The sequence below is a fragment of the Amblyomma mixtum genome, chromosome 8 (assembly GCF_055824585.1).
Source record: "Amblyomma mixtum isolate Tamu chromosome 8, ASM5582458v1, whole genome shotgun sequence".
NCBI classification, from domain to species: domain Eukaryota; kingdom Metazoa; phylum Arthropoda; class Arachnida; order Ixodida; family Ixodidae; genus Amblyomma; species Amblyomma mixtum.
Genome location: NC_143019.1, coordinates 101,178,961 through 101,190,567, shown reverse-complemented (window position 1 = coordinate 101,190,567; position 11,607 = coordinate 101,178,961). Strand labels below are relative to the sequence as shown.

The following is an 11,607-nucleotide window of genomic DNA, read 5'->3' as shown; positions in this document are numbered from 1 at the left end:
CAGCACGCGCATTGCTTCATTTGTTTTTTGTTATTATGATCAATAATATAAAGTGGCTGTTTGTTTGGTGAGTTAACTTTCAAGTCCAGTGCTGCACATGTGTTATCATAGCCACCGTAGAGAGAGATTTGGATTCCAATACCCCGGGAGGTTCGTTAACGTATTTTGACACGCCCGCGAGCGCATTCTTAAAGGTGCACTGAAGAGGATTCTGAACATGTCTTTTTGCCGCGGGAACTTGATGTACACGTTCCCAGCATTCTTAGGAGCTGCGACTTATTGCCCTGTGTGGCCGATTTCCTCAATTAAATCTAATTAACGTCCGGCTCCCGCCTTTTTTTTTTGAATTCGGCCTCATACGATGGGCGGAGTCTACTAACGCGTCGAGTGCCTTTCAGCCAGTTCCGTGGAGGCTTGCCGCTCCGTGATCGGCGGAGTAATACGTAGTAATACGCGGAGTGACTTTTTGAAAATGCGCACGTTGTTGGCCGAACTACGTTCAGCCATTTGTGTTTTTGTAAGCCGATGAGATGGACATCGACGATCTCACAGAGCTTGAAAGAGAGATTCTTCGGCGGACGGCAGATTTAGGCGCCATCTCTTACGATAGTACGCCTTTGCGCGATACGGCCGAAGATAGCAGCAGTGGCCATCCGTCCGGCCGTACCACGGACGAAGACTCGGACGCCGATGGCTCCGAGGACGGCTGGCAACGAGTGGGAAACGTGGACTGGTGAGTGATATGAACTCTATTATGCTCGTGGCACGCATCGCTGACATCCGTTTTCTGCGAAGGTGCCAGTGCGACGGCTGCGCTGCCATGCCGACAGCCATCGAGAACGTCTGCTGCCGGGAATGCCCGGCCGCCGTTAAAAAGCAGCCGGGACACAACTGCATCACAGCGCACCCCGAGTTCGGGTATCTTTGCCTGGACGAGGGTGTGCTGCAGCTTGCATATTTAAACATGCGGCATTACCGGCAGCCAGGCATGGGCGACACCGCGAACGAGTAAGTACAACTGCAACCTTCACGGATTGCGTAATAACGCTACCGGTGCTAGCTCTTGCAACTACGTTTATTGACCACAGTGCGATCTAAAGCGCATACGCATGCGGTGCTGTTCTATTTAAAAAAAAACGACAGAGAATGCCTAAAACTTCGTATACAGTGCGGAATCACGGTGTGCTATGGCCATAACCACTGCAAAAGACTGCAGCTGTCCACTGCGCAAACAAATGGGATCAGGATAGTTTGCACTGACAAAGCCCATTACTGTGCAGGAGACAGACTCATTCTCCTTTCAGGAATTAGATTACGAGCTATATAGCATAAGAAGCATGGAACCTTTTTTTACCTTACATGCTGTCATTTTCAGAAAAAGGAACCTTATTTACAGTTTCAGGAACGGCTGAAAATAAGGCAGACCTTATTGACTGCTAGTCTAATACATGTCCGGGTTCAGGTACGTCGGGATTTTGGCTGGTTTAAATTTATCTTTATTGCAGTTGGCAGCAACTGCTGAGCCAATTCGAAATTTCAAAGGAGATTGTCCTATCAGAAGTGGGCTTCTGGCACCTATATATATAAATTTCCTTAGTTGCAGTGATAACATAAATACTAGTAAGTGTGATGAAAAGTGTGCTTTTGGAGCATTTAGCAGAGTTGTAGAACTTGGTTCCCATATATGGAATTGTACATAGTGTATATTGCCGCCCAACACCTATCCTTTCTTACTATCCTCCCCCCTTTCTTTTCCTCTCCCTGTCCTTTTATTCTCGCTAGCCGCAGCTCAGGTTTGGATGGCAGATGCCGCGGCTAGCAACATCGTTAGCTTCCATTGTTATTTTTTTTATTATCAATAAAGAGCCACTAGCAACAACAAGGGAGGTCAGCTTGAGACATCTAGAAAAGAGTGAACATTGGGCCTCAACCTTGGTGTGCATGCTTACTCAAGTCACCATTGTTTAGTGTAGTTACAGGAATGATTGTTTTTGGTTCAAATGAGTAAATATGCAGAACAGGCACTCTTCTGGCTGAATTTAAAAAATTAGGAGGCGGCTAGGGGTCAGAACATTCTGTCCCCTCCCGACTTGGATGCGCATCTGATCAACTTCATCCTGTGTACTGCTTGCTACATCTAATCATTGGCATTGTTTCAGGCACTACCGGTTTGCTGCCTACAGGCAGTGTGTGCTCTGGCTGTGGGGGCGGCTTGGGCGCCACAACAGAAGGCCCCTGCCCGCCTGCATGGTGAAGGCAATAAGGGCAAAATATCCTGGTGAAAACCATGTAGGTTTTCAGCTTGCAACTCCTTAAAGCGGGTAGACGACGACGACGACCAAGAGCGTGGGAAGAGTAGAAGACGACAACGAAGTTCGGACTGTGTTCTCGGTGCCGCTAGCAGCTGTTCTTTCCTATTTGTAAATATATTCTTTCCCGCAACATATTTGGTGGAGGTGCGGCTTTCCCCTACGTCTACCAACGGCGGAGCTCCGCAGCGGCCGCCAGTTGCCTTCCCTCATCATGACCCAAGACGCCTCCCAGCAAACCTCAGCCCCGGCCATGACATCACTCGTTCTTTCTCCCCCTTGTGACCCTGGGACATTTTCTGGTACCGACAACACTGACGTCGACGACTGGATCAACATGTACGAGCGAGTGAGTACCTACAACCGCTGGGATCCGACCCTTATGCTCGCAAATGTAATATTCTACCTAAAAGACACTGCCCGGGTCTGGTATGAGACCCACGAAGACCATCTAACCAGCTGGGACGTGTGCAAAGAGAAACTCCGCGAATTGTTTGGACCGCCGCTCGGCCGAACACTTGCTGCTAAGAAGGACCTCGCCTCCCGAGCTCAAACATCTACGGAGTCCTATGTGTCGTACATTCAAGATGTGCTGGCCCTCTGTCACAAAGTTGACGCCAACATGCCCGAGTCTGACAAAGTCGGCCACGTGTTGAAGGGAATCGCCGACGATGCCTTCAACTTGCTCGTATACAAGAACTGCACTACAGTCGACGGAATTATTAAGGAATGTCGACGCTTCGAGGAAGCCAAAAGCAGGCGTATTAGCCAGCCGTACACACGCCTCCCCAACACGGCTGCGACTTCTTCATGTGAAGACGTGCGACACAGGGAAACTTCAGCGCCCCCAGAAAATGTGACCCGCATCATCCGACGCGAGCTCGAAGCTATGTCCCCTGCCCCCCTGCATCTACATGATGGCGACAACCGCTTGCCTACCATCTCTCTGGTACAAGCTGTCGTCCGCCAAGAGTTTGCAAACCTTGGTTTCCAGCCCGTCAGCCCTGTACGGTCTTCACCACCACCCGAAATCACTGCGATTGCTCCTGGACGACCTTCGTACTTCACTCCACGTCGCCGAAACCCTAACGACTGGCGGACAACCGACGACAGGCCCATTTGTTTCCATTGCCACCGCATTGGCCACATCTCCCGCCACTGTCGAAATTATTGGTCCCGTCGCAGCACATACCGTCCTCTCAGCTCCCATCGCGACGACGAACAGCCCAGCCACTACACGCCCCCTCAAGCCCAGCACGGTGCTACAGTCGACGGCCAGATTCCCCGCTCCAGCCGCTCCCCGTCCCCCCTGCGTCGACAGTCTCGTTCGCCCCAATGCCGTCGCTCCTCTCCTGGCCCCTACGGACGCTCGCAAGCGGAAAACTAGACGCTGCAGTGTCTGGAGGTTATGCTGCAGTACAGCCCCAGTCCCAAAATCCTCGATTAGCCCTTCGTGCACACCATAATTTGCTCGCCATTCATGTCGATGGAGTGCCTGTGAGAGCCCTGATCGATACAGGCGCGCACGTATCCGTCATGAGTTCAGCCCTACGACGCCGCCTCCGAAAAGTACTGACCCCTGCACCCAAAGCCGTTCTCCGCGTTGCCGACGGCGGAACGCCTCATGTTGTTGGACTATGCACAGCCCGTGTGACCATATCCGGCCGTCATACATCCATTCTGTTCTCTGTTCTAGACCAGTGCCCTCATGAAGTCATTCTTGGCCTCGACTTCCTGTCTGAGCATTCAGCCCTCATTGACTGCGCCACTAATGTTGTTCAGCTTGACCTTCCTCTTTCTGCTGAGTCGCCGTCCCCAGTTATACAGTCTTTGTGCTGTCGACTTTGTTCGTCTACCGCCTCAAGCCGCAACTTACATTTCTTTCTCATCTGTTCCCCTGTACCTGATGGTCACTACGTAGTCACTGCGGAACTTGACGTCGCCCTGACGCGCAGCATTGCGCTTCCACACATTGTATTTACATTGTCGGCCAACCGCGCGTACCTTCCTGTCCTGAACTTTGGTTCATCCATCCAACCGCTCCCGCAAGGCATCTCACTCGCCACGCTGTGCCCTGCTGCCGAATGTGTGATATCAGTGGTGCACAGCTGCTTACCTTCCACTCAGCAATGCCGGTTGCCTGCGGCCCCATCAACAGTGAACCCAACGGACGACTACCCTGACATGATCGCTTCTGACCTACCGCCGATGCAAGCTCGCGATATTAGGTGCCTCTTATCATCTTTCCGCGACATCTTCGACTTTGATAGCCGTGTTTTGGCTCGGACCTCTGTGGTGACGCATCACATAAACACCGGTGATTCCGCTCCTCTCCGCAGACGTACGTACCGAGTGTCCAGCGCCGAACGCACCGTCATAAATCAAGAGGTGGACAAGATGCTCGCAAAAGACATCATCGAGCCCTCGTCAAGTCCTTGGGCTTCACCAGTCGTCCTGGTGAAAAAGGACGGCAGCTGGCGCTTCTGCGTTGATTATCGGCACCTCAACCGCATCACAAAAAAAGACGTATATCCACTCCCAAGGATCGATGAAGCCTTAGATTGCCTCCACGGCGCCAAATATTTCTCTTCAATTGATCTTCGATCGGGGTACTGGCAAATTGCCGTTGATGAAAAGGACCGCGAGAAGACCGCCTTCGTGATGCCTGATGGCTTATACCAGTTTAAAGTCATGCCGCTCGGCCTCTGTAACGCCCCGGCTACCTTCGAACGAATGATGGACTCCCTTCTTCATGGCTTTAAATGGTCCACCTGCCTCTGTTACCTAGACGATGTTGTGGTTTTCTCGCCTACTTTTTCCACGCACCTCGAGCGCCTCTCCAATATTCTGACAGTGTTTCGTAACGCCAGACTTCAGCTGAACTCATCGAAATGCAAGTTCGGTTGTCGCCAACTCTCTATTCTCGGACACCTCGTTGACGCTTCTGGTGTACGCCCAGATCCCATCAAAATTCAAGCTGTGAAGGACTTTCCTCTTCCAAGGTCGTCGAAAGATGTGCGCAGCTTTGTCGGCTTGTGCTCGTATTTTCACCATTTTATCAAAGATTTCGCCGGCATCGCTCGTCCCCTCACCGATCTTCTGAAGAACGACACCCCCTTTACCTGGGGCCCTGCTCAAGAGAACTCATTTTCATCCCTCGTCCATTTGCTGACCACTCCGCCAGTGATGTGATAGCTGCGCCAATTGCGCCGATGTGCGCCAAAAGGCAAAACCTGCTACATCCTGCTACATTTTTGTTATTGTGCGCCAAAGCTGCGCCAAACGCGTATTTTCACTTTGATGTTACGCCTGATGTTGGTAGAGCAGTGCGAGGGGCAAGCAAAAAGTACAGAGAACGTTTGGCAGCTGAAGAAGAGCAGGCTGCCAAACGGCAGCGTGCCAATGTGCCGAAGATGACACCAAGTGATGCTGACAAAACCCTCAAGCTGGAAGTAGAAACAGCAAAGAAAATGCTGGTGAATGCAGAGCTGCTCATCAACAATGGCATAAAGATGAAGAATTTTGGTGATATGGAAAGTGGGCAGGCCTTGCTTGCTGAAGGAAAAACAAGGCTTTCAGCTGCTGTTGACAAAATGTCGCCTAAGGCAGCCAACTGGGCAGTATTTTGCAGTTAAAGACTGAATGATGTTGCTCACAGAAAAAAGGCACAGAATAGGTCCACTGCTTTTTGATAGGCCAAGAAGCCGAAAAGTTGTGCTGTCGTGTACATAATTATTATTCAGTTCGAAACGTTGATAGTGTTATTTCATTGTTTTTCTGTAAGCTTGTGATCTGCATTCTAGTCATTTTTAAATAAAAGTTCCAGTGAATTCCTTGTTGTCCATTTATAACTGCTGTCCTATAGGTGCTTGGCGGCTATAACACAGGGCTGATCTATACTTGGTCGCATAAAAATTTACATGACACTGAAGTTCTAAAATTAGTTATTTGGGCCAACATATGATGTTTCACAATTGCCTCTAATTTAATTAAATTATTGCCAAAACCACGATCTGATTATGAGGCACGCCGTAGTGGGGGACTCCAGAATTGGACCACCTGGGGTTCTTTAATATGCACCTAAATCTTAGTACACGGGTGTTTTTGCATTTTGCTCGCATCGAAATGCCCCTAACATCTTATTGAACAGCACCTTTTTGTTCCCAAAGGTTTCCTCCTTATTTTACTATTTTACTTCTCGCAAAGTCAATTTTTTCACTTGCAATGAGCCTTGAGCTGCTCCAAAAGCTTGTTTCCCTGCTCCAAAATTCCCATTTGGCTGCTCCAAAAAGCTGCTCCAAAATGGCTTCAGCCAATCACATCACTGCTCCGCCCATCTTAGCACATTTTGACCCGTCGTCTCCCACAGAGGTTCGCACCGACGCCTCCGGATATGGCATCGGCGCCGTCCTAGCCCAACGTCAACAGGGTCAAGATCGAGTCATCGCTTATGCCAGCCGCCTACTTTCAGCCGCAGAGCAAAATTACACCATTACTGAGCGTGAGTGTCTTGCCCTTGTCTGGGCAGTAGCTAAATTCAGACCCTACCTGTTCGGCCCTTCATTCGCTGTTGTCACTGATCGCCATGCTCTCTGTTGGCTGTCTTCACTAAAAGATCCCACCGGTCGCCTTGGTCGCTGGGCATTGCGCCTCCAAGAATACTCATACTCCGTCGTGTACAAGTCAGGGCGCCATCACCAGGACGCTGAGTGTTTATCCCGATACCCTGTGGAACCACCTGACCTAGAGGACGCAGAGACCCTGCCCTGCCTCTTAGCTATCTCTGATCTTGCCGATATTGCCAACGAACAGCGCCACGACTCATCTTTACGACCTATCTTTGATGGCATCCGTTCTGCAAACCGATCTCCGTCTCTGAACCTTTATGTGCTCCAGAACGGCATTTTGTATCGCCGAAACCTACGCTCCGATGGCCCTCCGCTCCTGCTCGTGATACCCCAACGTCTACGCTCTTCTGTCCTGGAAGAACTGCACGATCTGCCGACAGCCGGTCACCTTGGCGTGTCCCACACGTACGCTCGGGTGCGGCATCGCTTCTTTTGGCCTGCTCTCTATCGTTCCGTCAAGCGTTACGTGGCCACTTGCGACCTGTGTCAACGTCGGAAAAGGCCCTCCACTTTGCCTGCCGGTCTTCTTCAACCCATCGACATACCTCCGGAACCTTTTCACCGTGTTGGCCTCGACCTTCTTGGCCCTTTTCCAACACGTCCCTCTCCGGCAACAAGTGGATCGCTGTCGCAACTGATTATACGACTCGGTACTCCATCACGCGTGCTTTGCCGTCCAGCTGCGCTACCGATGTCACCGATTTTCTTCTGCAGGACGTCACCCTTCACCACGGCGCCCCTCGTCAACTGCTCACCGACCGCGGTCATTTTCTATCCAGAGTAGTACACGACATTCTTCGTTCGTGTGACACGCAGCACCAGCTCGCGACAGCTTACCAATGGGCTTACGGAAAGGTTCAACCGCACGCTCACCGACATGTTAGCCATGTACATATCGCCAGACCACCGAGATTGGGACGCAGCCTTGCCTTATGTGACATTTGCATATAACTCTTCCCTTCATGACAGAACAGGCTATTCTCCTTTCTACCTTTTGTTTGGTAGGCATCCCACCTTGCCTTTGGACACACTCATGCCGCCTTCTTCAGCCCCCACCACTGCTTACGCTCGGGACGCCATCTCCCAGGCCACGCTGGCGCGCCAAATAGCACGTAGTAGGCTCCAAGCCTCTCAAGTTTCCCAGAAGTCAGCCTACGACCGCCGTCACCAGGCCGTCGAATTTACCCCAGGATCACTCGTCCTTCTCTGGACGCCCTCTCGCAGCGTCGGTCTCTCCGAGAAGCTCCTTTCGCACTACCGTGGCCCTTACCGTGTCGTGTGCCGTGTTACCGACGTGAAATATGAAATTGCTCCCCTTGAAACCTCGCCATCGTCCTCTGGCGCCACCACCGACATCGTCCACGTCTGTCGCCTTAAACCTTATCACGACGCTCACACGTCGCCGCCCTAACGCCGAGACGGCGTTTCAGCAGCCGGGGGTCCTGAAGTGGGTAGACGACGACCAAGAGCGTGGGAAGAGTAGAAGACGACAACGAAGTTCGGACTGTGTTCTCGGTGCCGCTCGCAGCTGTTCTTCCCTATTTGTAAATATATTGAACCATTGAAATATATTAAAAAATAGTGAACCATTTCGCACCTCATTTTTGCTTCCAATGCGTCACAGCATTTACAGATTGCATGCAGACCATTTTTGGGAATGTGCTTAGTTTATTCAGTGTCTGTGTAGTAGTATAGACAAAGTCTCTGCCTGACAGGCAAGGACAAGCTCGTCCTTGTCATACCTCAGCACCATGAGAGGTTGCTCAACTACACTCACACTCACGGCCACTTGCACTCACTTACACTCATGTCCACTCGCATTCACAAGCACTCATTCACGTCCTCTCACACACTCGCACTAATGTTCACTCACATTCACAACCCGTCACCCAAACTCATGACCACTCACTCAACCGCACAAGCTTCGCTTGTGTGGTTGAAGAGCTAGGCCAAGTAGATCAGGCTCATTGCATGGGTCTGGCCCAATAAAAAAATTATGGCCCGAGCAGAGCTCTACAGTGCACACGGCCGGCCATAGAAAAAAAAAAAACGAAGCGTCCACTGCAGTACTCGAGATCCCACCTTACGCTAGTTATTGCTGAGAAGTTGACAGTCGTGGTTTCAGCAGCAAGCATTGGAACTCTGTGTACAGAGCTCGAGCCGTGTAGGAGGCATGTCAACAGACATCTGCCTTTCTAGCTGTGGTAATGCGAAATTCGATAAAAGGATCGGACACAACTCGTATCGGTTCACTGCACCCGCGAACCTGCGCCCATGCCAACGGTGAACTAGTAAGGTGAACAACAACGAAATATTTCCATTCTCGCGCCAGCGTAATCCTCTGCGTCATTCGTAAATAGACACCGGTATGGTGCCTTATGCTACCTCGAGCGCCTTCGGCAGTGAATATGTAATTCCCTCAGCTATCAACAGAAAAAAAATAAGCACATGCAACAAACTTCACTGTCACGCGGCATTTGCCTCCAATCATGACCACTCATGCTCACAGACGCGAGTGAGGTGATAAGAGTGCACTCACGAGTGAGTGTGCCGACCCACAGTCCTTGTAAATCGTCCAAAGATAGGCATCCTACGCACCCGAACATGGGATTTCAGCTTTCCACTGGCAGGATAAAGAACTGGATCACCTCATACCACATTTTTGCTTGCAGTGCATCAGAGCTTTTGCACATTGTAATTCATCCAGACCACTTTTTTTTGGAATGTACTAAGCTTATTCAGTCTCCGTGTAGCAAAGACTTATTTGTAATTCAACTGCTCTATAAGAGTTGGTTTAAAAGGCTTACAGAACTGTGGTGGTGGACCAAAACTTTCAGACTTCAACTAACCTGCTGATACATGAACCAACAAGGTGTGAACCTTCCACATCTTCACAAAATTTTGTTCTGCAGCTCATCAAACTGCCATACACAACTGAATCGCAGGAAATGTATTTGCCTAGCAGCGTTTCAAAATCAGTAAGTTAGGTGGCTCCATTGCTCTTTTGCAGCATAATGTATAGCTCTGTATTTCAGCCATGCGGTAAAGTACGAAAAGATGCACAAAGCCACTCAGAATAGCAGTTGTAAAATAGTTTATTGACTTGCTTAGATGTATCTGCAGAATCCTTCCGGCACTTGGTAGGTGGCCGGGATCCTGCTCAAATCTGAATGCCTGTTGGTCCGCGGGTGCAAGCACCACTCTTATCACACTTGCCTCAATTGCTCCTCTGCCAGTCAAGGGGAATGTAACTGCAGGTGCACTGAATCAAAGTTTATTCCTGCTAACAGTGTCTTGCAAGTGACTGCACAAATTGCAGAGGAGAACGGCCAGACTGTGATAAGAGCATCCCTATCCGCCAACTGGGATACGCGCTCTCTAGCAGGCAGGTTCTGCCGAGAGAAAAATCTGTGTGATCTGGCTGAACCAGTCATTTTTCTGCAAAAGATGTTGGTTGCCAAGGTGACCATTCAACAAAGGATACGTGTCTTGGCATGTCCATACAATCTGGGGCCGGGTAGACAGGAACCTGGGAATCTGTAGCTGGTTGGACCTGCATGCAAGAAACTTGTAAAAGTATGTGCTGACAAGACGTTCATGTCGACCTCCGTTACAGTAAAGGGGAAACGCACATCTTGCTGCTCGTCAGACAGTTCAGACTTTCAAACACGCTGGATGTTGTCCCCCTCACCTTGGCGAAAGCCGATCGTTGGTGCTGGGAAAGCACTTATGCTGGCTTCTGATGCATCAGAGAAGGATCGCTGACTCTTGGCGCTGCTCATAACTTCCTTGTCAAACTTTCAGGTGTGCTCTGGAAAGGAAATTGGCGCATGATATTGTTCGAAAATACGCCCCGAATGTCATTCATGCAGAAGTTACACCTGTTACTCACTGAAAGTTGGAAGTGTTTGCATGGGACACAGTGTGAGTGATGTCATTGGCAGCCATTGGTCCTCATTACACTTGCAAAGTAGGATTCCGAGCCCTGCCACGAAGATGCTATGTCGGCCTCTGGTGCAGCAGAAGGGGGAACACGCATCTTGCAGCTCATCAGACAGTTCAGACTTTCAAACACGCTGGATGTTGTCACCCTCACCTTGGCGAAAGCCGATCTTTGGTGCTGGGAAAGCACTTATGCTGGCTTATGATGCATCAGAGAAGGATCGCTGACTCTTGGCGCTGCTCATAACTTCCTTCTCAAACTTTCAGGTGCGCTCTGGAAGGGAAATTGGAGCATGATATTGTTCGAAAATACGCCCCGAATGTCATTCATGCAGAAGTTACACATGTTACTCACTGAAACTTGGAAGTGTTTGCATGGGACACAGTGTGAGTGATGTCATTGGCAGCCATTGGTCCTCATTACACTTGCAAAGTAGGATTCCGAGCCCTGCCACGAAGATGCTATGTCGGCCTCTGGTGCAGCAGAAGGGGGAACACGCATCTTGCAGCTCATCAGACAGTTCAGACTTTCAAACACGCTGGATGTTGTCACCCTCACCTTGGCGAAAGCCGATCTTTGGTGCTGGGAAAGCACTTATGCTGGCTTATGATGCATCAGAGAAGGATCGCTGACTCTTGGCGCTGCTCATAACTTCCTTCTCAAACTTTCAGGTGCGCTCTGGAAGGGAAATTGGAGCATGATATTGTTCGAAAATACGCCCCGAATG

General features: G+C 50.2%; 1 protein-coding gene and 1 long non-coding RNA gene across 3 annotated transcripts; one reads left to right on the top strand and one right to left on the bottom strand.

Annotated features, from left to right (window-relative positions):
- Positions 1-207: 207 nt before the first annotated feature.
- Positions 208-2,318, top strand: LOC149333737 (uncharacterized). The gene is made up of 3 exons (XM_089558751.1): positions 208-733; positions 796-1,008; positions 2,160-2,318. Exons 1-3 carry the CDS (start codon positions 531-533, stop codon positions 2,314-2,316), a joined length of 573 nt encoding a protein of 190 aa, XP_089414877.1. The 5' UTR covers positions 208-530; the 3' UTR covers positions 2,317-2,318.
- Positions 2,319-10,014: 7,696 nt separating this feature from the next.
- LOC149333736 (uncharacterized) lies at positions 10,015-11,153 on the bottom strand. 2 transcript variants are annotated; one of them, XR_016285316.1, is made up of 4 exons: positions 11,034-11,153; positions 10,830-10,948; positions 10,570-10,748; positions 10,015-10,490 (listed from the first exon to the last, which is right to left on the bottom strand). It is a non-coding gene; the product is annotated as an uncharacterized LOC149333736 (long non-coding RNA). The 2 variants fall into 2 exon arrangements; XR_016285317.1 differs by having other exon boundaries at positions 10,629-10,748.
- Positions 11,154-11,607: the final 454 nt, after the last annotated feature.

Coding starts and splice junctions, on each gene's coding strand:
- LOC149333737 (XM_089558751.1), top strand. CDS start 531: ATGGACATCGACGATCTCACAGAGCTTGAAAGAGAGATTCTTCGGCGG. Junction 734..795: donor CGAGTGGGAAACGTGGACTG/GTGAGTGATATG, acceptor TTTTCTGCGAAG/GTGCCAGTGCGACGGCTGCG. Junction 1,009..2,159: donor ATGGGCGACACCGCGAACGA/GTAAGTACAACT, acceptor GCATTGTTTCAG/GCACTACCGGTTTGCTGCCT.